Below are 23,327 nucleotides of genomic sequence, written 5' to 3'. Positions count from 1 at the left end.
GGTACTTACCTCCACGTCCAGAGGATTGCCCTGCCGTTAGTGGGATGGCTGGAAAGCAAATAAGGAGATTCCTTATGCCACATAAATGTTGGCATAGGGTCCCTCACTGGCACAGGACCATCCCCAGGACTTATAGCAGTAAAGCCCATTCCTTACAGATTAATGTGATTTTTCAGCTTTCTCTGTGGTGCGAGGAACAAAACCAGGTGCCAATAGGTACAGAATTCCTGGGGGTGGCACTGGGGATCTTTAATTATCTTCTCAAGAGATACATATGGTCAGTGTACACAACTGGAAGTGACCAGTCCCCATGCAGCCAGGCTCTGGGGCACATGCAGCCTCTCTGTTACCACTCATCCAGGTCTCCAGGCTCCAGACATCCAGGAATGAGGTCTCTTGAATCCAAATTGAAGTGCTTAATTTTTAAGAGCACCCTAAGAACCAAACTGAAGAGCTGTCCTTATCTGCTGTTCTGAGGAAAGAGGAAGGCTGTGATGGGCAAAGGAGTGAGGTAAGAGTGCTCTCCTCAAATGTGCAGCTAAAATTCTGGCATAAGCACTACTTCCCTTGCACTGCAGCCAGCCAGTGCTAACACACCTCCAGGTAGAATAACAAAACAAATCCACAAACTAACGACAGATCTTGTTCATAGCTCACAAAATGATACACATACACATGGACAAGTTATCAGAAAAGGCATTATATTTTGGTTTTCACCTTAGTTAAAACTGATTTTGGTTTTCAATCAATCAGATCTGAGTATGTCCAAGTTCAGGTTTCAATGGTTTTTTTCCCCATAACAGTAATGATCTGGACGACCATAATTATAAAAGGGACGGGGAGAAATCCCGAGAACAAGTTACATAGTCTGAACTGTGCTCTCTTCCACATGAGCACTCCAGGGAATGTTATTTTCAGTTCTTCTTTTTTTTTTTTTTAATTTTTTCTTCCTTCAGGTTGTTACTAACAAAAATCTCTACTGTTTATTAAAGCAAAGCTACAGTAAATTTTCTTGCAGTCTTACAGCAGGTTTTCATATTACCAGTAGGACTCGCATGCATGGATTGCAGTCACACACACACGCTCACAGACATTATACAGTAGCCAGTTGCCACCATAAAAAAAATAACCGAAAAGAAAGAAAACAGACATTCATTTCTTTAAGTGGTCATCATTAGAATCACACCAAATTTTTGGATAAAAAAAAAATACTGCACAGGTCTTCCACATCTACAAGGTAAATCATCCCTTTCGCAATGGACGGAGCTCTCGTCTCCATTTGTTCAACATGCATCGCTAAAGCTTGAAGGCACGCTGGCCAAGGAGAGCCCTGTTCTTTTGTCATCTGAACTCCAGTGTGCTGCTATCGGGGTGCAAAAAAAGGACAAAAATAAAGCCAAGCCCTTTTGCAGCACACCGGGAAAAGGTCATTCGGAGACCACAGTACTTGGAAGGCAGCCCAGCTGCCTGGATTCTACTGCTAACTGTGCTCTTGGAGGCATTGAAGGAACACACTTGTGTTTAAAAATGACACATAAAGGCAAATTTCTGCAAACCCTTTCTTTTCAAACTGCCTAAGATAGACTAACACTCCTTCTAGAAGAAACTGGTCCTTCAGTCACCAGCTTCAAGTGGGAAATTTCCTACCTGCTGTATTAAACACTGAAGCACCAGAGGTTATAGGGCTGATGTGTTTGGGCATTCACCAGTTCAGGGAAACTTAACATCAGGCAAAAAAAAAAAAAAAAGAAGAAGGAAAAAAGATTAAAAGAAATCCCCAATGCCTCAAGAGCACTATATCAAACCAGAACTCTTGGGCTACTGACTGCCGGCACTGTCAGAAGCTGCTTGCTTCTGGGAAGACACCTGGAGGTTGAAGCCTTATGGTGATCTGGTATCCTCCCAGGGTGAGATTTGCTGAGTTTTACTGATTGCAAGATAAAGCAGTGTTTCGGAAAACTAAAACCAACAAACTCATAATAACCATCACCAAAATCACCGTTGGAAAAATTCCATTCTTTAGAAGGTCTCATTGAGAAACATCAGTCCCTGCTCCGTGGAGCAGGGCAGATACGATTAACAAAACCCAGAGTGACCCGTCCCCCACAAGCTGGGCCTTCGAGGTCTAGTCCCCATATTATATTGGAGGGGAGAAAGAAAAATAAACAAAAAAAAAAGAAGGTTGTATCACCTTTTCCTCCTGTTAAAGTTTTAATCCTCTTATTCAATTTTTATTTGTCTTTTTTCCCCCGATTCTCCCTTCCACTCCGCCACCTTAGCTGGGGGAGTTATTGGTACAAGAGTTTGGAGAGTCCTGCTCATTTATTGTGTTCAAGAGTACACACACCGGCTGCCGGGGCAGGTGGTGGTGGCTGTGTTCGCGGTGCTGCTCCTCCGTGGCACTGAAGAGCCCTTCCTCCTCGTCCCCGTGGGGACGGCCGCTGCAGCTGTCGCAGAAGTCCAGGGGCCCGTCCAGAGCGTCATCGATGAGCCCGTCAAACTCCTTGAGGTCGTCGTCGTGATGACCCCGGTTGCATACGCAGACTTCTATGCCCGAGTCGCCGGTGAAACGGCGCTGCCTGCCCGGGGTCTTGTCCTTGGCGTCGGGAATGGCGCTGCCCTGCTCCAAGCTCTCAGAGCTGTAACCTTTCAGCAGTTCCTCCTTGCACTCCGTATCCTTATCAGGAGCGGCCCTCTCCACTAGCTCGGCTCCTGTGCTGGCGCCGCCGGGCTCCACGCTCTGCATTTTGGCGACGGCTCTCTCGCCCAGCACGGTGCTGGGGGGCTCGGGGTCCCCGCGGCCGGGCGCCCCGCTGCTGTCAGTACTGCTGTTATTGCTGCTGGGTGCTGCAGAGCTGCTCTGTGCTGGCTGCAGGGTCCTGGGCGTGTCCGGGATTGTGCTACTGCTGCCTGCTGGGACACACTGCTGATGTAAGGCACTGTACGGGGGCGGGGGGGTCGGCGGTCGGTTCACCACTTCCTCATAGGGAGGTAGCAAATAGTTTGGCAAAAACCCTAGAAGTGGGAGGCAAGGAGGAGAAGTTATTTCAGGAGCAGTTTATCTCAGGAAACGAGTCACTAATACAGGTCAGTACGGCATTTGTCACCTACCAGCACCTTCCCACTGAACAGCCCAACAGGCTCTACAAAGGGGTGCCAGAACTTGTCCCAGGTGAGGCATGTCATGTTTTAGAGAAGCAGCAAACATGACAGAGGAGGGCACCATTACAGGAGGAGATGGACGCAACTGGGAACAGCAGCCTGATCTCCTGGCTCTCTCCACACTTACCAGGCAAACCTCCCTGGACCATGTACCCCAACACAGCCCCATAAACCACACTGGGGGAGGGCCTGTGTTGGCTGGAGGGAACAACTCCCCAGCCCTCTCCAACACTCCCTTCTGAGCCGAATTTCCACTTTCAAGAGCAAAGATTTAATCTCACAAAGCATCATGCAAATATGAAGAGACATGGGCAGTTATAAGGAACTTGAAGATCCTAGCTTTTGGTTGCTGTTTTAATGCTGGATTCAATTCTTCTGGTGCAGTCAGAATAAATTGGCAGCACTGTCAAAAGAGTTTGGCTTATTGTACTTACTGCCTTTCAAACCCATTAAAAATTTTGTTTATTTCTTAAGAGGCAACAAAATAGTCTATACAGACAGAATGTACTTAAACACTGGAAACATTTAAGGACAGCACTGCAATTTTCCATGTGCAATTGCATATCCCTGGGGCTGGGGAGGAAAAGGCTGCTGGGGATGATTTCTGAGGTGACTGCCAGAGTTTAACAAGAAAAGCAAGTTCATACATCCAAGTCAACAGTCAGTCAGAGGAAACTCAGCTGTGGCACCTCACAGTCAGAAGGAGACTTGCTGTTCTAGCACAGCACAGCAGAACACAAGGAGAGCACAAAGTGATTGTACTTTCCCTGAGTTGTGGGCAACAGCTTCTTCACGCAAAGTCCTAGGGCTGCTCACCAGCAGTGTGGCCTGAAAACCACAGCACAGGGTGGGAGCCAGCAGAGTCTCTGCTGAGACTCCCCTTTCTCCCAATCTGTGTGACCAAATTTTGGGAAGCCACTTCCCACACCTCAGTCCCACAAGCAGCAAGTCCAGACTGGAAAGGAGGAACATCCGCAAAGTCTTAAATGACGTATGTAAAGAACCTTTGCAGAAAAACACCCAGGGAATCACTACACTCTCGGGGTGGGTGTGAAGGTGCTGTAGTTTGTGTGGTTCAACTCCAGACTCACGGGGTTTCAAATGCATCCAACACCATCTCCTCTCTGCACAGCATGGTTAGGCAGCAAAGCCCCCGCAGGCTCTTGCTGAGCCCAGCTGCTGCTCCCTCCCTCCACCTAACACGGGCAACTCGCTGCTGCCGCGCTGCCCCGCGTCCAGGCCAGGCAGTGAGTACATACGGAAATAGAAGGGCAGGGCCGAGTAGTTGTGGGCCTCCCGGTAAGCGATCAGGTTGATCTCGTGCTGCCGCTGCTGCGCCTGCAGGCGGTGCTTGGTGCGGCGGTGATGGCAAACACAACAGCAGCTGAGGATGATGATGATGGTCCACACCAGCCAAAACCCTGCAGCAGAGGAGAGGGAGTGTTAGCCATTGAGTGAGAGCTGCATCCGAATGCAGGAGTCCCCAAGAAGCCAATGGAGAAGATCATCTGAAAGCCTGGCACTGCTCTAAAAGCAGAAAGATGTGTTGGGCCAGGAGGCTTCAACACTGACCTTCCTGCCTGTGGGGGACCCTGCCACTCCAACAGCCTTGCCAGAAATGGGTAACTCTGAGTGCACTTTGGTAGAATGTGGATCGTGTTCAACAGGTACAAGGCTGGAGAAGAACCAAATATGGAGACAGGGCTCCCCCCCTCCATTGCTCCTACCCACTGTTACCATTTCTTCTAGCCAAAAATGAGCAGAGCTGTGAATAGCATTGAGCTTGCCTCCCACAGTCCCTTTGGTTTGAAAATAACAATCAAGACACAAAAGACACTCTGCAGATTGACCACAGAAGAAGAGAAAAACCCCAAGCACTATGTTTTGCTTTTGTTTGCACTGCTCTTTAATTTCCAGCCCAAATCCTTCATTGTTATGTTTAACAAAAACATGCTCTTTTTTCATAAATGTCTCAAAATATTTTTAAAACTTATTTTTGTATTCAATGTCTTAAATTATCCAAAATTAAATTAAACTAGCCTCCCTCTCTGAATCCTCAAGAAACCTAACTTCTGCTCTGTTTGTGGTCATGGCTGGTTTCTGTGCACTGCTGTACCGTATGTACACTCCTCCTTAAAAGGGAATTTTAAAAGGCCACTTCCTGAATTTTACCCACGCCCTCCAACATGTGGAATAACTCTCCCTTTCCACAAATTTCCCACTTGCATGCACTACAAAATGTTTCCGAGACACACTTCAAAAAGCTGGAACATTCACTCCACATTAGGCTTTTGTCTCCTGCAACTGCAGCCTGACCTACCCCCTTTGTCTGCAAGCTCTATCTTTTTTAAGCTCAGTTTTTGCATCTAAAGATACTGAGAGAGCTTTTCCTTTAGAAACACATAGGCTTGGCAGCCACTCCTCGCTAGAGAGCACAACACTGTTTTTCTTTCTGTAACACCTCTGCCACTCTTCACTATTCCCAAGCAGTCAAAATGGAGATTCCTAATGCCACAGCCCATTTTCAGGTTGGCCAGTCTGCCCCGTGGTATCAAACTGCTCTTCTCTCTCCACTAAAAACCTCTAGTCATGCCTTGACAATATCTTGATGTTTTCAGCATCCCCTGCTGTGTTTTCTCTGCTAAGAGCTAGGTGGGGAAAGGTGAACAGTTTAGGAATTTGAAGAATGAAAGGAGTATTGCTCTGGCTGAGGAGGAAGGGCAGTTGTATCACCCATCTCAGAGACCTGCACTGTGCTGTTTGTAGGGGAACTGGATGTGCCATATCGTGTCTCTGAGCATTTTGAGTGGGGACTTTCACCTCCCTGTGTCGTAACCCAAATTCCTCATCTATTTTGGCACAGCAAACTGAAATCTCTCTCCTGCCTTGTGCAATCTATTTCCCTAATCAACTGGAACCTGCCTTACCACCAAACTTATCAAAACCTGCCATCAAATGAAGGTGTTACATATTCCCCCACCCCCCTTTTTTTTTTTTCTGGCTGGAAATTAAGGTTCCTGGGTAGTTTCTCTGGCCAGCCTGCTCAGCTGTACCATGCTGACCAGAGAGAAGAGACTCTGATCTTCACTTCAGAGAAGCAAACGACAAAGTACTCAAGATGCTCTCCACACTTTCCAAACCAAAATGAGAATGTGGCCACTGACCTCCGAATACCCTCCTGTTTCTAAAAAAAGCCTTTTTATATAAACTAAAAGGATTGATCCAGTCCATTCTTCACTCCAAAGCCAAACATTTGCAACAATTTCTGTAGCCTCTATCACGTCCAAAATCTTGGTTCACAAACGCAATACTTCAACTGTCTCACAGTTTGAAGACTCTCACCAGTAAATACATTTTATTTCTTGCTAAGAGAAGGTCCCTTGGCTCTTGCTTGCTGAGGAAGCAAGAATACACTCATCAAAACCAGGTCATTGGCACAGCATGCCACCATGCACTGAGGCAGGCCTGCAGTTCATCTTCTAAGTACTCCTCATTTTCAAAGAGCAGTCCATGATCATGAGTTCAATAACAATGGAAAATTACACCCAGCTATCCAGGGATTTTAGCTACATTTATGAAAACAGATGCTTTTTAACACATTTGATCATGTCCTTTCCCAAGGAGTCCAGATACAATGGTAGCAAGCAGCACTTAATTAGTTAAGATGTCCTGGAGAACTGCCACTGTTAAGCAATCTCAGCTGTAGCAGCCAAATATTTCTGCAGGGAATAACTGCTCCCACCCAAGCCTGCATCCAGAAGATTAAAAAAGTATTTCTTTAGAAAACTTCTCTACCCATTCCAAAATAAAGTCCCAAAGTGCTTTGCACACAAGCTGATGCACAAGCTCAGAGTAGGGGTCAGAGTAAGCTCAGCCATTCCTGCAAAGAGATGTGGCAATTCTGTTAACAACATGCAGCAACAACATACAACAGCTTAGGATAATAAATTAATGTTGGAGCCTACTGAAACCGCAGGTGGCATTTAAGTAAACACACCATAATTTAGTGGATTGCAATTTGGCCTCGGTGCCAGGAACAACACCTTCATTCTCCTGCAAAGGGTCTGTGCACGCTCGCAAATGCGAGCAGATGAGATCTGCTGTTTTTCATGAGAACTTCCAGAAAAAGAACCCACTAATACCACATTATTGCCTGGTTTCATTAACTGCTGACACTTCCTAGAGCTTCTAGGAATTACTCAACCCCTGACTCAGCATGAGCCTGGATGGAGGAGTCAGCACGAGCCTGGAGGACTCGCCTGGATGATCACAGGAGATCAGCAGCATGTGCCCACCAGAGTCATTTGCTGGCCTGGCTTCTGGCACCCTCTCTAATGGCTGTGTCCCCACCCTGGCACCCAACAGCACATCTGCACCACAGGGCTGGAAAGCCCCCAGTGCATCAGAAGCAATGTATGGGACACCCATGGGAGCTGAGGCACTTGAGAGGCTCCCTGGTTGTCACTGGGCAGAGGTGCCAGTGCTGGGAGAAGGACTGGGCACAGCTCTGGTTGCAATCCCAGGACGGTGCTGGGAGTTCAGGGCCTCCATAAAAGGCTCTACAACACTCCCTTGTGCCAGGAGTTTGGGCACAGCTGCAGTTTTGGCTGCAGAACAGAAAACTGCAAAAGCCTAGAAAATATATAGTATGGTCATTTATTTGGAATAAAGCTATGCTCCAAGGCCAAGTGCAATTGTAAATATTATGTCTAAAAGTATGGAGTGAACAGTGAAGATGTTCATGGCTGAGCTGTGCATTTGTACACCTGGTGAGGCTTGGCTTCAAACCAGCAGCAGGGAGGTAAGCCGAGCAGAACACTGGCCCGTGCAGCCAGCAGCTCATTTGGCAGGAGGGGAATTGCAAATTCACCCAAAGACAACACTGCATGAGCAGGAGCCAAGCACAGCAGCGGCACACACTAACACCTCCTTCAGGGTAAAAACAGGTACTAATTCTGCCTTGTACTGAAAATGGGTAAGATGTACAGAGACAACTAAAGTTTGGCATCAAAAAGCCTCTAAAAACCAACTAAAACTGAGCTTCTGGTTGTCTTCAATGTCCCCAAAAGCCTTCACTGTTGCCAAACGCCTTCCTCTTGCTCTTCAAGATGTTTTTTCTTCCCAAATGGATACGAGCTGTTTTTCACCAGCATTGGATTGAGCTACCACTGCACTCACTGGAAAAGGAAAAATGGTTGGGAGACACATTCTGAGCCAAATTTGCCATTAAATGTCTGATTTGAGATTTTTTTCCACAGCCACCTGGCAGTGACCACTGGGAACAAAAGCTTGTGACAATCTTAGGACAACATGACAGAGAAAAACAAACAGTGACTTTGGAAATACAACTTCTGATGGACAGCCAGAGCAGAAGCAAAGTACCAGTCTGGAGCAAAACAGGCACAGGAGACCACTAGACTTGAAGGCAATTTCAGTCTTGCTTTTGGTTTATGGAAGAGTCAGAAGCTGCAACACTCTCCAGCCCAAAAACAACTGAGTCCTGAGAAACACGGATATATTTTTTCTTGAATTCACCGGTGATGCCTACAGATGGATAGTGATGGAAGCAAAGGTGAAACAGACACAGCTGAAAAGCTGATTATTGCCAAGAGATTTCCCTGCCAGAGCACCAAAACCTTTAATAAAAGAATCAGCAGCGATCTGTAAGCTCAGAGCTGTAAACCTGACATGAGCACAAAGCTCAGCAAGTCAGAATGGAAGCTGCAAAAACACCTGGGAATGGAATTAGGTCCCGTGAAAGCCATCTCTCACAACCAGAGGAAATACTGAAGAAAGAGAAGGCTGCTGCTACATTTACAGCATTCTTGGGAAAGGGAGCTCCATCACATGGCCGTACACCGGAGATGTTTCTTACCAGCTGTGAAAGAACATGCTTAATGCTTCAAGAAAACCCCTTCTAGGACATTAATCATAGTTTTGATCAAACTTTAAAATAAGTAAGAATAAAACAGTTTAATAATTAAAAATCCAGAGCACTCCTTCCTCATGAAAAAGGAGAGAGCAATGTTTGCTGTGATGCTGTACTGCATTTGCTGCCTGGGATGTTGCCATCAGCAATGCCGTTGAGGGAAGCTCCTTTTATCCTGTGCAAAATGGAAAATGTTTTCTGGAGCATTCCAAGGGTATGAACAGAGAAATTTGCCCTCAAGTTCATGGTAAACTTGGTCAAATGCCATGGCTCTGTTGGCAGGAAATCCCCTAAAAGCAAGCCAAAACATACTGCAAAGTGCCTTTGTGTCTGCCCGACAAGCATCTGGGTAATAGCTTTGGCTCCATGAGAGCTGGTTCTGAACAGAAGGAGAAGTGGGACAATTTCATTGACTAAGAAGTGTCCCAAATGATGGCCTCACAGTCAGTCATGGCTGGAAAAAAATTGTCTTTCACAGGGCCAACACTATCATCAAAAAAGGGAAGAGAATTTACTTGGTAGCACAACCTGGATGCCCTTGGGTTTAATGGTGTCCTTTGGCAGAGGGGTCACATCATCTCCTGCCACTGCAGGCACGAGCTTGTACAAGCCAACACTGCTGCTCAAGAGTGCCAGATGAAGGATCCAGGCCATAGGCCCGTGAACATTTTAAGAAGGAATAAAAGAAGCCGCTGAATGACGCGATCCTCCCCTGCCTGTCTCAACCATACCTCCTGCTGCTTCCTCCACCTCTTCTTGTGCCGGCACAAAGTTGTGCGCAACTGTGGTTTGAACTGGTTTGAGGGAACCAGAGCAGGTTGAAACTCGCTTGGCAAACACAGCAGCAGCAGCAGCAGCAAGAGAAAGATTGTGACTTTCAGTGACAGTTTTATGTTAGTTTAAGTCATTGGAACTGCAGTCCCAGCCTGACCTCACTGCAGGAAAAAGTTACTGAATATTTGTAGAGTACAATGGCAAAAGAAAAAAGCTGAAGACATCTCCAACTCCTGCTTGCTTGCTCCCAAACTGGCAACAAAAGGAGACACACCTTAACTGAAACTGGTTTCTAGTTTTCACAATAGTGCCCACTATATATGGTACACCCACTTCAATGAGATAAGATGGAAAAACACAAGTTTCAGAAAAATCCTTTGCCCATCGTGCAATGAGAGTCAACGTGAGGTCGTAAATCTGCAGACACTGTTTTTATGCCTCTCTCCTAGGGAGAGACCCTTCCAAGGGCAATTGCTCCCATGCTCTAGATGACACATTTTTAAGTCCAATCCCTCCCAAGAAATCCATGTTGGTAAAATGCATGTTGAACAATAGTCTAACAAAGACCAGAGTGGAACATCCAGCTGAGTCCATGTCCTGAACATCTGGGAACAACAGATCTAGGTACTTGGTGACAAGCTGGGTTGGAGGTATGTAGGGCAGGGCATGAAACAACATTAGGAAGTTCTCTTGACTTTCCAGGCTGTTTAGCACAGCACAGGTGGAAGCAGCCACAGGGCAAAAGTCAGTATCTGCATAGCCAGGCTATGGCAGACAGCTTGCCTTCTGCTTTGGATCTGAGAATTTTACTGAGCCAGACCAAAACAAACTTAAGGTGATTTGGCTGTCTGGATTAGACTACAAGAAGTCCAAGTAAATCAGGAAATAACTCCCTCAGTGACCCTATTTATTATGAGTTTCTCTGTGGTTGTGACATCTGTTGTTTGCCCTATACTGCTGGTGAGGCTTTGGCATGGCAGGGTTATTGCTGCAGCACAACTGAGGAGGAACAGCCCAAGGGGAAGTTTGAGACACCTAGGAAAGAGAAGCGAGCACAACCACGTAGAAGGCTGGGTGAAAGGCAAGGAGCAGCAAAAATCTTTCTTTGAAAAAGGACGTGGGATAAGGCAACATGGGGTAGGGATGAAAACACGGGATTGTTTGACTGTTTTGGAGACTGCGGCAAACTCTTGGACATGAATTCCTATTACAAAGCTGACCTCCTGGAATATGTACGTGGTACAGCAGTTGCTTTAGTTTTAGCAACTAACCGGATCCTTGCCAGAATTTCCTGGCAGCATGCTTTTTGGGAAAAGAGCTGTCTAGCGATTCCAAGGGGAAGCGTGCAGAGATGAGCAGAATGTTCAAAATCAGCAAAAACATTGACTGTGCTGCTTGCAAACAGAACATTTTTTCCTGTACAACCCTTCCACTAGGACCTAAACAGTCAAGATCTTTATTCTTTTCTTTCTTTCAGAAACAGAGGGGCTCAGTATCACTGCTAAAAAAAGACAACGAAACAAAACAGGCACAAGGAATATATGAACACTCACTCATTACCAGTGCTGGGTTGCTGTACAGTACTTAAATGACCCAAGACCAGCTAAGCCCTCCAACTTCTAAATCCTACAACTTTTTGCAAGCAGTGAGCAGCTGCCTGTTTCCATGATTCCTGAAGCATAGTGTATTATTTTTCCAACCACACAATGAAATGTACTTTCTACAGCTTTGCTTGCTGTGTTTAGAGCCTCTGGAATCATTTAATGATTCCAAAGGCAAGGAGAGACACAAGGATGGATGTCAGCAGACCTGGATTTAGTGTTCAGTCCACATTATACTCTTAAACCTGGGAATATCCAGAACCTCCGAGCCTTACTTTTTAGCCTGCAAAACACAGGAACTGCATTCCTCGATTACCTTCTCTCCTGTATTTTGAAAACTGGTATTTTGGAATGTCTAAGCAATAAGACACCTGTCAGGCCTGGAAAAAGGCCAGCATTGGAGAACTCCAGCAAATCACAATCACATCACAGAGATCCGAATAAAAACTGCTAGGAAGCAAAATCCAGTGGCTGCTGCCATTCTCCCCCTTGGGGACCATGAGTTCTCTGGAGAGTCCAATAAAATTGTTCAATGAAAATGCTGACCCAGCTCATCCACCACTCAGACATGTTTTTCTATGTGAGGAAATGCAACAGTAAAGTACATTTTTCCATTTTAGTTTTTATTATTATGTTCAAAGAAAATAAAAAGACATAATGCAGCTTTTGCCCCACCAGGTTACAAGCTACCAAGCTTAAGAACTAATTGGACCTTTACATAGTTATTAGACCTATATCTATAAATCTGAATACAGTTTTATTATTTGGCAATACAGCACTGTTTTTTTGGTTTTTTTAAATAAGAGGTGGGTGGGGAATCTGAACTGGGCTGTTATCTAATTTTAAACATAGGCTGTCCACCTGCTTGGCATATCATATTCTCCATTCCTCCACTCCACCCCTTAACAAAATAATACCTTGATTTTACATCCTATTCCACTACCCTCAATGACTGGTTTAAAATTACCACAACCTTACTTGCTGCCTAGAATTGCTTAGATCAGCCATTTTCAAAGACAAACTTCCCTCAAATTCTCTAACAGGGAAAAAGGTCCTTTTTTACAGGAAAAATTCCAAGTGGCCACAAAACAGGATCATGTTTCAGAACGTATGTCCAGCAAAGACCGACTAGTTTTCTTTTCCATTTCAGATGCCACCCTCCTCTGCTTCTTCTTCCCACAAAGTTGTGGTGGTAGATAAATCCAGGATTTAATTCAACAGGACTAGCAAGAAGGTCTATTTTCAGGCACACAAAAGTCTGAAACACACACTGGTGGTCTGAGAAGGTCAAGAGAAGCAAAAGCTTCTCAAAAGCTACATCAGTACATGCATACACTGGTTAAAATCAAAACAGAACAACCATGAAGCCATACTTAAAAGGTGCTGCTATGTTAACTGTTCATTAACCAGAAGTTATAATTAACTTTTAAAAAGCTGATCTATTCCCAAGCATGTAAAGCTGTTGCTCTCCACTGCTCATATTAAGACTACTCACATTTACTCTCACTACTTTTCACCTTGAAAGCCTTCAGAGTGCCTCAGCATACGAACCTATCAAAGATACTCCACAACTCCTGAGCACCAGCTAAGCTCACAAGCCTAGAATATGGGTTCACATTTAAAGGACATGCTCCCTCTATGACTCCTTCCCATCCAAAGGAAACTTTTTTCCTACCATTCATAATGGCAAAGAAAGCTTTGAAAACATTAAATGATTTTACATCAGTGTTGGATGTTTGTCTGAATTCGCAAAAAGCCTAGAAAACAGGTCTCATGTTTAAATTACTCCCCTCATTTTGGTGTGGTACACAATGCTCCCTGTGAGGCAGAAGGAATGTGAACACACAGAAATCTATCTCCCCCGAGGAACCACCCAGCAGTGTGTGTGACCAACATGTTCAGTCCATGATCTCACTGTGACCCCTGAATCTACTCTAAAAAGAAGCCTTGAATATTCTGCCTCCTTCTAACAAAATCTGGTTTTGTCTTCCAATAACTTTTATGATGCAGCCAGGCACTGCCATGTATAAAAGTCTGTGCCATACTGCGAGCACCAAGACAGCTAAACCATCCCATTAAAATGGCAGGGGGCTATTGCTTGGACCACACTGTTTGTATGCAACCCAGTGAAGCCTCTCTTTCAAGATGTCCACGGGACAAACATGGTGACTGTGCCACCAGCTCCAGTGTGCAGCTGCACTCCACACTGCTGCTCAATTTAGATCCTGCTTGCTAAGGAGCCTGTAAGCCTTTACACACATGCATCCTGCTCTAGATTCCCACCCACACAAATGCAAAACCGGGGTTGACCTTCCCCACTCTGCTCTGTCCATGCATCTCCCTCTAGCCTGAAAAAATTCCTGCCATCTGTCCTGCCTGTGCTGCTGAGTGCTACAATCTGATCCAGGCACTCCAAGGCTCCAATATAGTCATGTCTGTTTCTCAGCCTGCTACAGTCCCTGGAGCTTCCCCTATCATGAATTGTTTCTTGAACTGTTTGGACATTTTGGAAAATAAGTCTTCTGTAAAAGGTCTGCAACCTTTTTGTATGTATAACACATTTCCACACACAAGCTACTTTGGGAAATGAAACTGTGGGCACAACAGAAGGATTAAATCGAAAACATAGTTGCATAAAAACTAGAAGATACCATTAGGTGTGGTAAGAAAGTATCTCCAGTCTCTAATGTAGGGGTACAATATTCAGAGCACCACATTTCCAAATTCCAGGAGCAGAGATGCCCTCCCAGCCTAGGCTCAGGGCAGTACAAGTGCACAGCATCAGTGTTCAACCTTTTGTGTACTGCCTAGAGAAAGAAGACACCTCAGACTGAACAAGCTTAGGCTTTCCTTTAAAATTCAGCATTTATCACTTCCCTATGCTTTCAACTTCCCATTTTTCCATATATCTTAATCAAGTTTTGCTGACCACCTGCTCTGACCTGCCTGCTGCCATCTAAGGGGACTCAGCAGGTACAGTCACTCAACCATTTGCTGGAAGCTTTGGTATTTTTAAATCTCACATTTTGGGAAAGAGGAGATAAGAAGGGTTACAATGGGCAATGTGTGATCCTCACAGTACAACTTCAGCCACTGCAAACCCAAAGGATTTACCCAAGACTCTCTCTCTATGCAAGGACTCTCAACAGCCCTGAAGAGAATAAGCACAGTGGCTGTCCTCCTTGAAAGGACATCTTTAAAAAGATATACCAGATTTAAACCTGTTGTGCTTGCAAAGAACAAAACCAACAAGATAAAAGACACTGAATTAATTCCCTGTTTGAGTGTGTCAAGCTCTAGTGTTGTGTGTATGGCATTTCTCCCTCAAGCTGGTTTCCTTACTCCTGTATAATGTCATCTCGAGTACCCAAATCAGTGAGAAGAGCAAACCACAGCAGCAGATGACCCATTATTCCTGAGAAAGCACCCACTGTGACAACCCTATTTCCCTGTCATATCACATCAGCTCTGGATTGTGCTGCAGTGAAATGCAATGGCAATGCACAACAAGGGCTGAATACAAAACCCCACGGGACACAAGCCAGACCTGTAGTAAGGTATGAGAGCCATGCAGATTAGGAAGGGAAGCCATACAAAATGGAAGGACTTACACCAGAGTTCATAGTAGTAGTTGCAACACTGGGATTGTCCACAACAGTGGCCCGTTTCACATATGTAACTTTGATTGTTGACACCCATGCAGGTTTCCTTGTCCTAAAATTAAACAGACACACTTTTAAGATGCTTTGTCAGTATCTTTTGTAAATGTTTTACTTGATGATCTGCAAGCATTTGAAAAGTACAAGTTATGGTCTTTAGAAACTCTAAAATACATAAGGAAGTTAAAAGACATCTAAGGACCACCAAAAAACAAAGGACCATTCAGAAGAAAATCCCCATCTCTCCAAATCCATGAGTTACACTGTTTCAGCATCTAGTCAGCACTGCTGTCTCATCATCCCTCTCCTTTTCCACTAAAAGTTACCACACTTTGGGGGCCAGGCATTCTCTTAGAAGAAGAGATGACATTTGTTTCACATTGTACACAATATCACTGTATTACTGGGGCTGAATGCCAAGTGGAGGAAAAGCATTCATAAAGGGAACATCATAATTTGAGAAAAGACTCTTGGATTCATTTAGATCTAAGTGATAATTACAATATGTTCCTGCAAGATTCCTATCTAAAATGATTTCTTCATAATTAGCCATGTGCTTTATGGGAGATCAGCATTCCTGTAAAACTTCTTCCTGGAATAGAAAGTAGTCCAGAAGCAGAGCCAAATCAGCTGTAGCATATCACCCAGCAGGTCCTCAAGACACCTAACATGGAAAAGGTCTATGCTGTGAGGTCTCAGTTCCCCACATAGTGCACCACTTCCCAGAAGTTCATGTTTTCCTGCTAGTCTGGAAACATGGCTGGGAAAAAGTACAAAAAACAAGGAAACAGAAGCAGGCCGTGGTTTGTATATCCTCTAATAGGTTTTGGAGCAACCTGGGAGTTCAAAGAACACTATGGATTTAAGAAACAAAAAAATTTGTTTCTTAATTAAATTAATTAATTTAAAAAATTAATTAAAACCACTGTAACAGTTTTTCTTTTCACGTTCTTTCACCTGAAACTTATTTTAAGGAAACAAAAATGTGGGTAGGCTTATAGTGAAAGCTGTGTTGAAAAAAATAATTTTGGAAGTACCAACTTGCAAATAAGAAACCACCAACCCACTAAAGCCCAACAAAACCCCACCAGTAGGTGACAGGGATGCACATCTGTGGATCCCAGCACTGGCTGAACTGCACTGTTCTTCTCTTTTATGTGAGTCCACCGTGGCCACACTTCCCATAAATATCTATGGAGCCACCACACATGCAAAACACCAAGTGCACTTCAAATACTGAACCACCTCATTGAACAAGTGATGTGAGGCAGCAGCTTCAATGCAGAAGAGTCCTGCATTAAGTTTTCAGTGTATTTGGGGATCTGGAGGAGAAGCAGCACTTCCCCACCACACAGCACCCTGGTTGGAGCCACACCTCTCCAACACAGGTCTCTCACCAAAGCATCCAAACTTACAGAAACAACATAACTCCTAAAAGCAGAACAACCTCCTGCCATCTGAGGCTCAACAGGAAAGACCCCATGCTGCTTCTTTTCTCCTAAGAAGTCACACCAACTTTTGAAAGGGTTTTGATCATGTGAGGACACAATTCAGCAAACACAACTCAGCATACGATGTACTGCTTTCCCTTCCCTCCATGGATATCATTATTTCCACAAAAGGCTCTAAAAAGCACCTTTAAAACTCACCCACAGAGGCAACAAGCTAGAGGGGTACCTGCCTCTATTTTTCAGGAGGAGACAAACATTTTGCAGGACAGACCAGTCCAACTACTACATACAGGCAGCTAAAATAAACATTGGGTACCTGCCTTGAGATGTTGGCACATCAGCAGGAGAAACACCATTTTCCTATGTGGTAAGGAGGTGTTTCCATCTCTAACTGGTGGCAACTATTAAGAGACACCACTGAGCTAGCTCAGCATTTTCTGCTTCAAGCATGCTATTCACTCCAAAAATAGTAATTTTAACCAGCAAAAGAACTACAAATAGGTCACATCTATTATCTTTTCTTATTAGTTTATTTACATTTTTCCTCAGTTTTGTTGGCTTTGCAGAGCTAATATAAGTGATAAACAGCATAGATTTTGGCTCTCATATGAAGAGAATTGTGAAATTAAGATGCCATTGCAAAACTGCTGATAATGTTCAAGTCAGAGAATGACTAGCTGAGGTTTGTGGTTGTGACACATGAAGATCAATGTGACCTGTTGAACCAGCAAATGAATCACATGGACTCTGGTGAAAAACCAGAGTCTCACAGTGCTATTTTATGATCTCCTCTGCATTACCACACTTGATCCATCCTTGACCACTTCTGGTTTACTCCCCAAAAATTTCATCCATTCACTGTTGCCTGCTTCAAAGGGTAGCAATACGGAACAAATCAGTGTCTTTGGGCAGCAGCAACTCATAACATCTTCAACTATATTTTTCCCACTTAAAAACTTGCAGCTCTCCTGATTTCAGGGACTTTCATCACACCATCCTTTTATTTGAACTTACTGACTCCCTCTTGCCGACTTCATTATATTTGAAATTACTTTTCTACATATGTGCAGGGCTGCTCCTTATTAACCCAGCTGGCCAACACGTGTCAGTACATTCTCAACAGAGGATCCTGAGCAGCTAGGATGGTGTTCTGCAGGCTGTTCCTGGAGATCAAGGCTCAGGCAACATCCTGCTTTCCATCTAGAGCAGAGTTTAAATTTTACTGTCTAGAGCTTCTTTACACACTGACCACGACAAATGCTCTTCCCTGCTAATGCACATGTGCTTGTACCTTCAAATAGTCCCACAGCTGGCTTTCAGCTCCCACAGCTCAGAACAGCAGGGGTTCTGAACCTTGCAGTACCACCAGCCACACTCCTCAAAGTCCAAGCAGCTCATTTTGGAGCCTGTCTGTAGCCCTCTGCCAGCCCAGCCACCAACAGGCTTTTGGGAACATGGAGCTGTCAGACTCGGGGGCCACACGTCAGACCCAGAACTGTCACTCGTGTTTCCAAACAGTTTCATAGAATCAAGGAATAATTTGGTTTGGAAAGGATCCCAGCAGGTCACATGGTCCTACTACTGCTCAGAGCATGGCTACCTCTTAACACTGGGTTACACAGCCGGCACAGGGAAAGAGATAAAAGGCAAAGGCAACAGATCTTCACAAATAGAAGTCTACCAGGGAAAGATTCTGGCACAGGGAGAGCATTGTTTTAGGATATATTACAGGTGTCTCCTTTGGAACAAGTGTTTCATTCTCCTTTCCTCTTTTAAATCAAGACTCATTTCTATGAAAGGCTGAGCCACTGTACAGTTTGCTCCTTTACTTGCAAGTCAAGGAAGAGGTTATGCAGAGTCATCCTGGCCAAGACACAGACCATGACACTCTTTGTTAGGAAATTTCTCCCTACTTCCAACCTCTTTGATCTAACTTCACTTTCTATTTAAATCTCAGGCTGCACTTTTCATACCAGCAGCATTTTATTATTCCTACTTCCTTCTCCCATGCATTCTTTGTGTGATAGGCTGCCAAACTAACTACTTAAGATATATCAGCAATACAGTTATCTAGAGTCTAAATGCTCCTGGAAACAATAACCCAAGTGCTTGTGCTATGAAAGTGTACTATTCCCTTTTTCAAACTAAGAGCCAGACAAGGCACAGGGCTGAAAGAGTAATTTTATAGATAAGGAAAAAATATATGGTGGAAAAAACTCTCCTAGAAGCAAAGTGGGAGCACTCATATTTTATTAACCTGCCTTTGTTTTTAATTTCCACTGCAAACAGCACTTGCAATGGTAATTTTCAGTCATTCTTACTGACTGGGTTTTGGAATATTTTTAAGGTAGCCTTAGGAAAACAAAGAAGGGGGAGGGTTTCTTTCCAAAAGCACTTTCTTCCCCAATGGGCTATTACATTCCAGAGTGGGCTTCCCTGCTGAAGGAGAGTCTGGTTTTCTTGTTGTCCAGGCAAGCAAGCACATCCCTCCCCACCAGCCTTTGTTCAGCTAACTGTAGATGCCTCCAGGCAGGATTACTAAGCAGGATCTACGTGGGTCTGCTCTCAAAGAGCATTCAGCTCCATTAGAGCAGAATAGTCTTGTTTCACAACTAAGAAGCCAGAACATGCCATCCATTATCTCCCACCTGCAAAGCCTCGGAGATTCCCAGCTAGTTTCAGGGGATTCACTTTGTCCTGCAAATCAGCATGTACCCTAGGCTGCATGCGCATCACTGCCTCCTGAAACCATGCTAAGAGCTGCTCTGAGAAACTGGAGTCACTCAGTCCCTGACACACAAAAAGCCTGAGCCTTTGGGAGAACACTCTGCAGACGTGGAGCCTGTGTTCCCTCCCAGTCCAGTCCTACAGAAACAATTTGTGATATGTGGTACGGGCTCTTTGTCATGAAACTGGTTGAGCTGGGAAGACCTTACCTGGTGTACTTTGAGAGTCTCTGTACTAAGATGGAGCATTTTGGATTAGTTTTCACATGTCATAAACTTTATAAAGTAACAGTGAACAAGATTCTTTTTTTTCACTTATTTTCTTGTTGATATTTGGCATTTGTGATAAATCCACAACCATACTGACAACTCTGCAACTCTGCCAGTAGTCCACTTTTGCTGTCAAGTGCTTTTACAAATAATCCTTAAAATATCCAGCAGTGGTAGATATAAGAGAACTCAAGGCAGTGCTGTATGTTGTCACATCTGAAGCCACAGCAAACAGTAACGTCAGTGCCAAGGAAAAAAGCCAATTATTCTCTTCACCTTCCAGTTAAGTATTAGACCTTTACTGGAGGTCTGTGTGACAAATTAAAGGTCAAAATCTGGGGCACAATCAAGACAAGAGGCATTCATGAAGGTCTGAAGGTTGACTGAGCTGCAAGGAAAGATGGAACAGACCTCCTTACCCTACTTCTGTAAAGGTTTTCAGTAGTAAATGGCTGGGTTTAATAGCTGTAAATCTGTTAGGATTTACTGTGTCTGAAACCAGTGCTGGAAATGAAGGGAAATAACTGACTGACAGTGGAGTTCCATCACAATAAAAGGATCGAGGCACTTCTCTCTTTTCTTCTCTCAAAAGTCAGCAGTTAACCTGGGCACATACTGTTGCTAAGTCAGAAGGGAGAAAGATGAAGATGAGCAAATTCCAGGCTAGCGTGGCTCTTTTCCAAGCTGAAAATTAATATGTGCAACTGCAGCAACAAACATCACAGCCCACACTCAGAAGTGCATAGTTGGCAGCCAACAACCTACAAAAGTTGACTCCTCAGTTGACATTAATCAGGTAACCAAAACCAGCAGCAACCAGTATCACAGAATCTAATAATCATTTTAGCTTTTTGCTCTGTCTCCTCTTTCCACAGAAATCCAGACTCCATTACCCTAAATATGGGCACCTTTATATGGCCTCAATGTGTCATTCAAACTGGCAGAGTATCCTAACCTTGGTAATGCCCTGGGAAACACTTGGAAATGTGACTTGCATTTACTTACAGCAGTTTATAGGCCATTCCTGTCTCCTAGTATACCCAGGTTTTTTTACCTACTCTAATTCCCTAATTTCTCCAAATTTCACTACAACATTTGTCAAGGCACTACGCAGCAAATTATTATTTTAACAGGAAGAGATGGAGAATAACAACAGGATGACAGAAGTGAGTAAAGGCCTGAATAAGAGGCATAAAGACAGAGGGAATCAGAGAAAACCCCAGCAACAGGATGGAGACTGCCAAAATGGCATCTGCTGAAGGGCAAGATACAACTGGTTTTAACAGGACCTGGGCTCAACGTGTGACCACTCCAGACCTTCTGGTTTCACAGCTCTCATAGGGACTTTGGTAATAAGCATCTATTTAATAATAAATCAAAATCCTGACCTAGTTATTTCACTAATCTCATTAATCGCAGGCAGCAGGCCCTTGCTCTCAGAACCCAGCCGCACCCATAACAAGCAGGATGGATTTAAGCAAGTGACACTTTCCTCAGAAAAACGCATTGTAGTATGTATTTTGAGTAACTCACAATCAGTATTTGAACCATATATGTTCTTTAAGCATTCTGAGTAACAGAATGGAAGTGGTTGCCAGTATATTAAATAAGTCAGAAACAACAATTTGATATCCACTATTTACTAGTTCCCACTTGGCTGTTACTCAATCTCACATATCAGACTATCACTAGTGTTGGTTAGCAAAGTGCATCAGCAACAGCTCATGAGAATGCAAACACAGAACTACCAAAGAAAATGATCTCTGTCTGATAAGGCACTCAAGTGTAGTAAGTTAAAACTGCTACTGAAAATACTAGGCTGGAATGCCCAATCTTGCCACAGGGTTTACTACAATTCCTGGTTTGCCAGCAGCCCCCCAGTTCCTAATCAAAGTTAATCTTAAACAGAAAGTCAGTAGATCCTTTCAGAGAAGGACAGCAGGTGGGATGACAGCAAGGACAGCAGAACTGCCGGGGAGCCCTGGATCACCAGGGCAGCTCAGGACCCACAGACACCGGTGTGGCTGAGCCTGCACCAAGAGCCTCCAGACACCTCCTGCCTTCACAAGCATTACACCTGCGAGTCCTTTGGAACATGAAAGCACAAATCCAGCAGCTGAGCAAGCACCATGCCTTTGGTGGGTTCCATTGAACAAAAACACGTAAGACTGCCGCAGAGGAAAGTGGCTTTGACTGCTGGGAGTTACTGGAACCTCATGTGCCAGGCCCTGCCAGCACAACAGGGGACAGATTCCTGTAAGCCTGCCTTATGACAGACAGCTGAGGCCAGGAAATAAATCAAGTCTGGACACTTCTCAAGTCACCCACCACAAATTTTGTTTTGCAGAATGTGGGGGAAAAAAAGTGTAGTAAGTGCAAATATGCAAACACTTTAGAAGTGTAATAAGTGGGGAGGAATGATGCCTCTGAGCTGTCTCAGGCACAATAAAGATCTCCAAAATGGGAATTCTAATCCACAACATTTATTGCTTCACTAATGCCAGCATCAGGAGAATTATATTTAGATCACCATGATTAATCAGCCACAGCAGACCCATCCTCACCCCCAGCAGATGCAGAACCTCCAAGGTTTTATTAACCTTTATATGAGGAACAAATTGGTTTGCTGCATCCATTTATCCTGGAGAAATACTCCAACTATCTTTAAAGGGACACTATCCTTTCAAGGATCATGGACGCTTTGATATATTTCAGTAAGAGCTGGTTTCATTTTTGTTTACTGCAAGTTTCAATTTCAAATTCTGACAACTACGCATTAGTGTTTTAAGGACCTTATGTTTACTTCCTCACCCCTTGCTAGAAGCTTTCCAGCTGCAGTCCTCAGCCCTCTCACATTAAAGATACACACTTCTACACTTCTAGGAAATTACAGCTTTGAGGAGGTCATCTTGCATTTTGTTGGTTTAAACCACCAAACAGAAGACCATGCTGAAAAAACCCTCAAGCAGTTAACACTGAAACTGAAAGCATTTGGAATCTAACTTTTTTTTTTTTTTTTTGCATTTATGCAGTGAGCTAGGTGAATGCGTTTGAGCTACCACCTCCAACTTTAGGAGGAAATGCTCACTCAAAACTAAAAGCAGAGATCCCCTACAATCATGTTTCCTTGGATAGGAGCTTTAAACACCCACATTGCACTGATGTCAGATAGTGCTGACCTAGCTTTTTAGGCATTTAAATATCATCCCCACTGCAACAATAAAAAAACCCAAAATCAACCAGACACCTTACTTTTTACCAGGTGTTTGGCAGTCCTTCTGCAATGCTACAATGCTGCTGGCTCCCCAAGAAATGAAGGCAAATCCAGGGGAAGCAGCTGCTCAGTGCAGGTCAGGGGTGCAGAGGAAGGGGTGCTGGTCCTCAGGAGCCAAAGGTCTCACTCTGATCCTCCCATCCTCATCACACAGCTCATGGGAGGGCAGCCCACTCAGCACCTCTTCCTTGAGCTTGCATCCCAGGATCAGCAGCCCTTGTGTTGAGTGAGAACAACAAAGGGCATCCCAGACAGCCAAGTGTTTACAGTCCAAATGTACCAAGTGAAAACCAAGACACAATGGAGGTGATGAGATATTCCTGAATTCTTCCCCTACTTTCAATTAAGCAGCACTGTTCAGTAATTACTCTTGGAAAAAGAAATTTCTGAATAATATCTGCATGCAGGACACACTAATACTTAGAATTACTTTAAGACTAAAAATTATTAAAACTAAGAAAAGTTCAAGCAGCTCTTTCTC

General features: G+C 44.2%; 1 protein-coding gene across 11 annotated transcripts in view; it reads right to left on the bottom strand.

Annotated features, from left to right (window-relative positions):
* Positions 1 to 684: 684 nt before the first annotated feature.
* WBP1L (WW domain binding protein 1 like) overlaps positions 685 to 23,327 on the bottom strand; it is a 59,005-nt gene continuing 36,362 nt past the window's right edge. For 9 of the 11 annotated variants that reach the window (XM_064431171.1, XM_064431173.1, XM_064431165.1 and 6 more), the window contains 3 exons: positions 15,078 to 15,180; positions 4,422 to 4,583; positions 685 to 3,015 (listed from right to left, as the gene is read on the bottom strand). In XM_064431171.1, coding sequence (XP_064287241.1) covers positions 2,276 to 3,015; positions 4,422 to 4,583; positions 15,078 to 15,165 — 990 coding nt within the window. In that variant the 5' untranslated portion in view covers positions 15,166 to 15,180 and the 3' untranslated portion in view covers positions 685 to 2,275. The remainder of the gene's footprint in view (positions 3,016 to 4,421; positions 4,584 to 15,077; positions 15,181 to 23,327) is intronic. The other 2 variants (XM_064431164.1, XM_064431168.1) reach the window with 1 other exon arrangement.

Source organism: Passer domesticus, chromosome 8 (assembly GCF_036417665.1).
Source record: "Passer domesticus isolate bPasDom1 chromosome 8, bPasDom1.hap1, whole genome shotgun sequence".
Taxonomy (NCBI): Eukaryota; Metazoa; Chordata; class Aves; order Passeriformes; family Passeridae; genus Passer; species Passer domesticus.
This window is presented reverse-complemented; position numbering and strand designations above follow the sequence as displayed.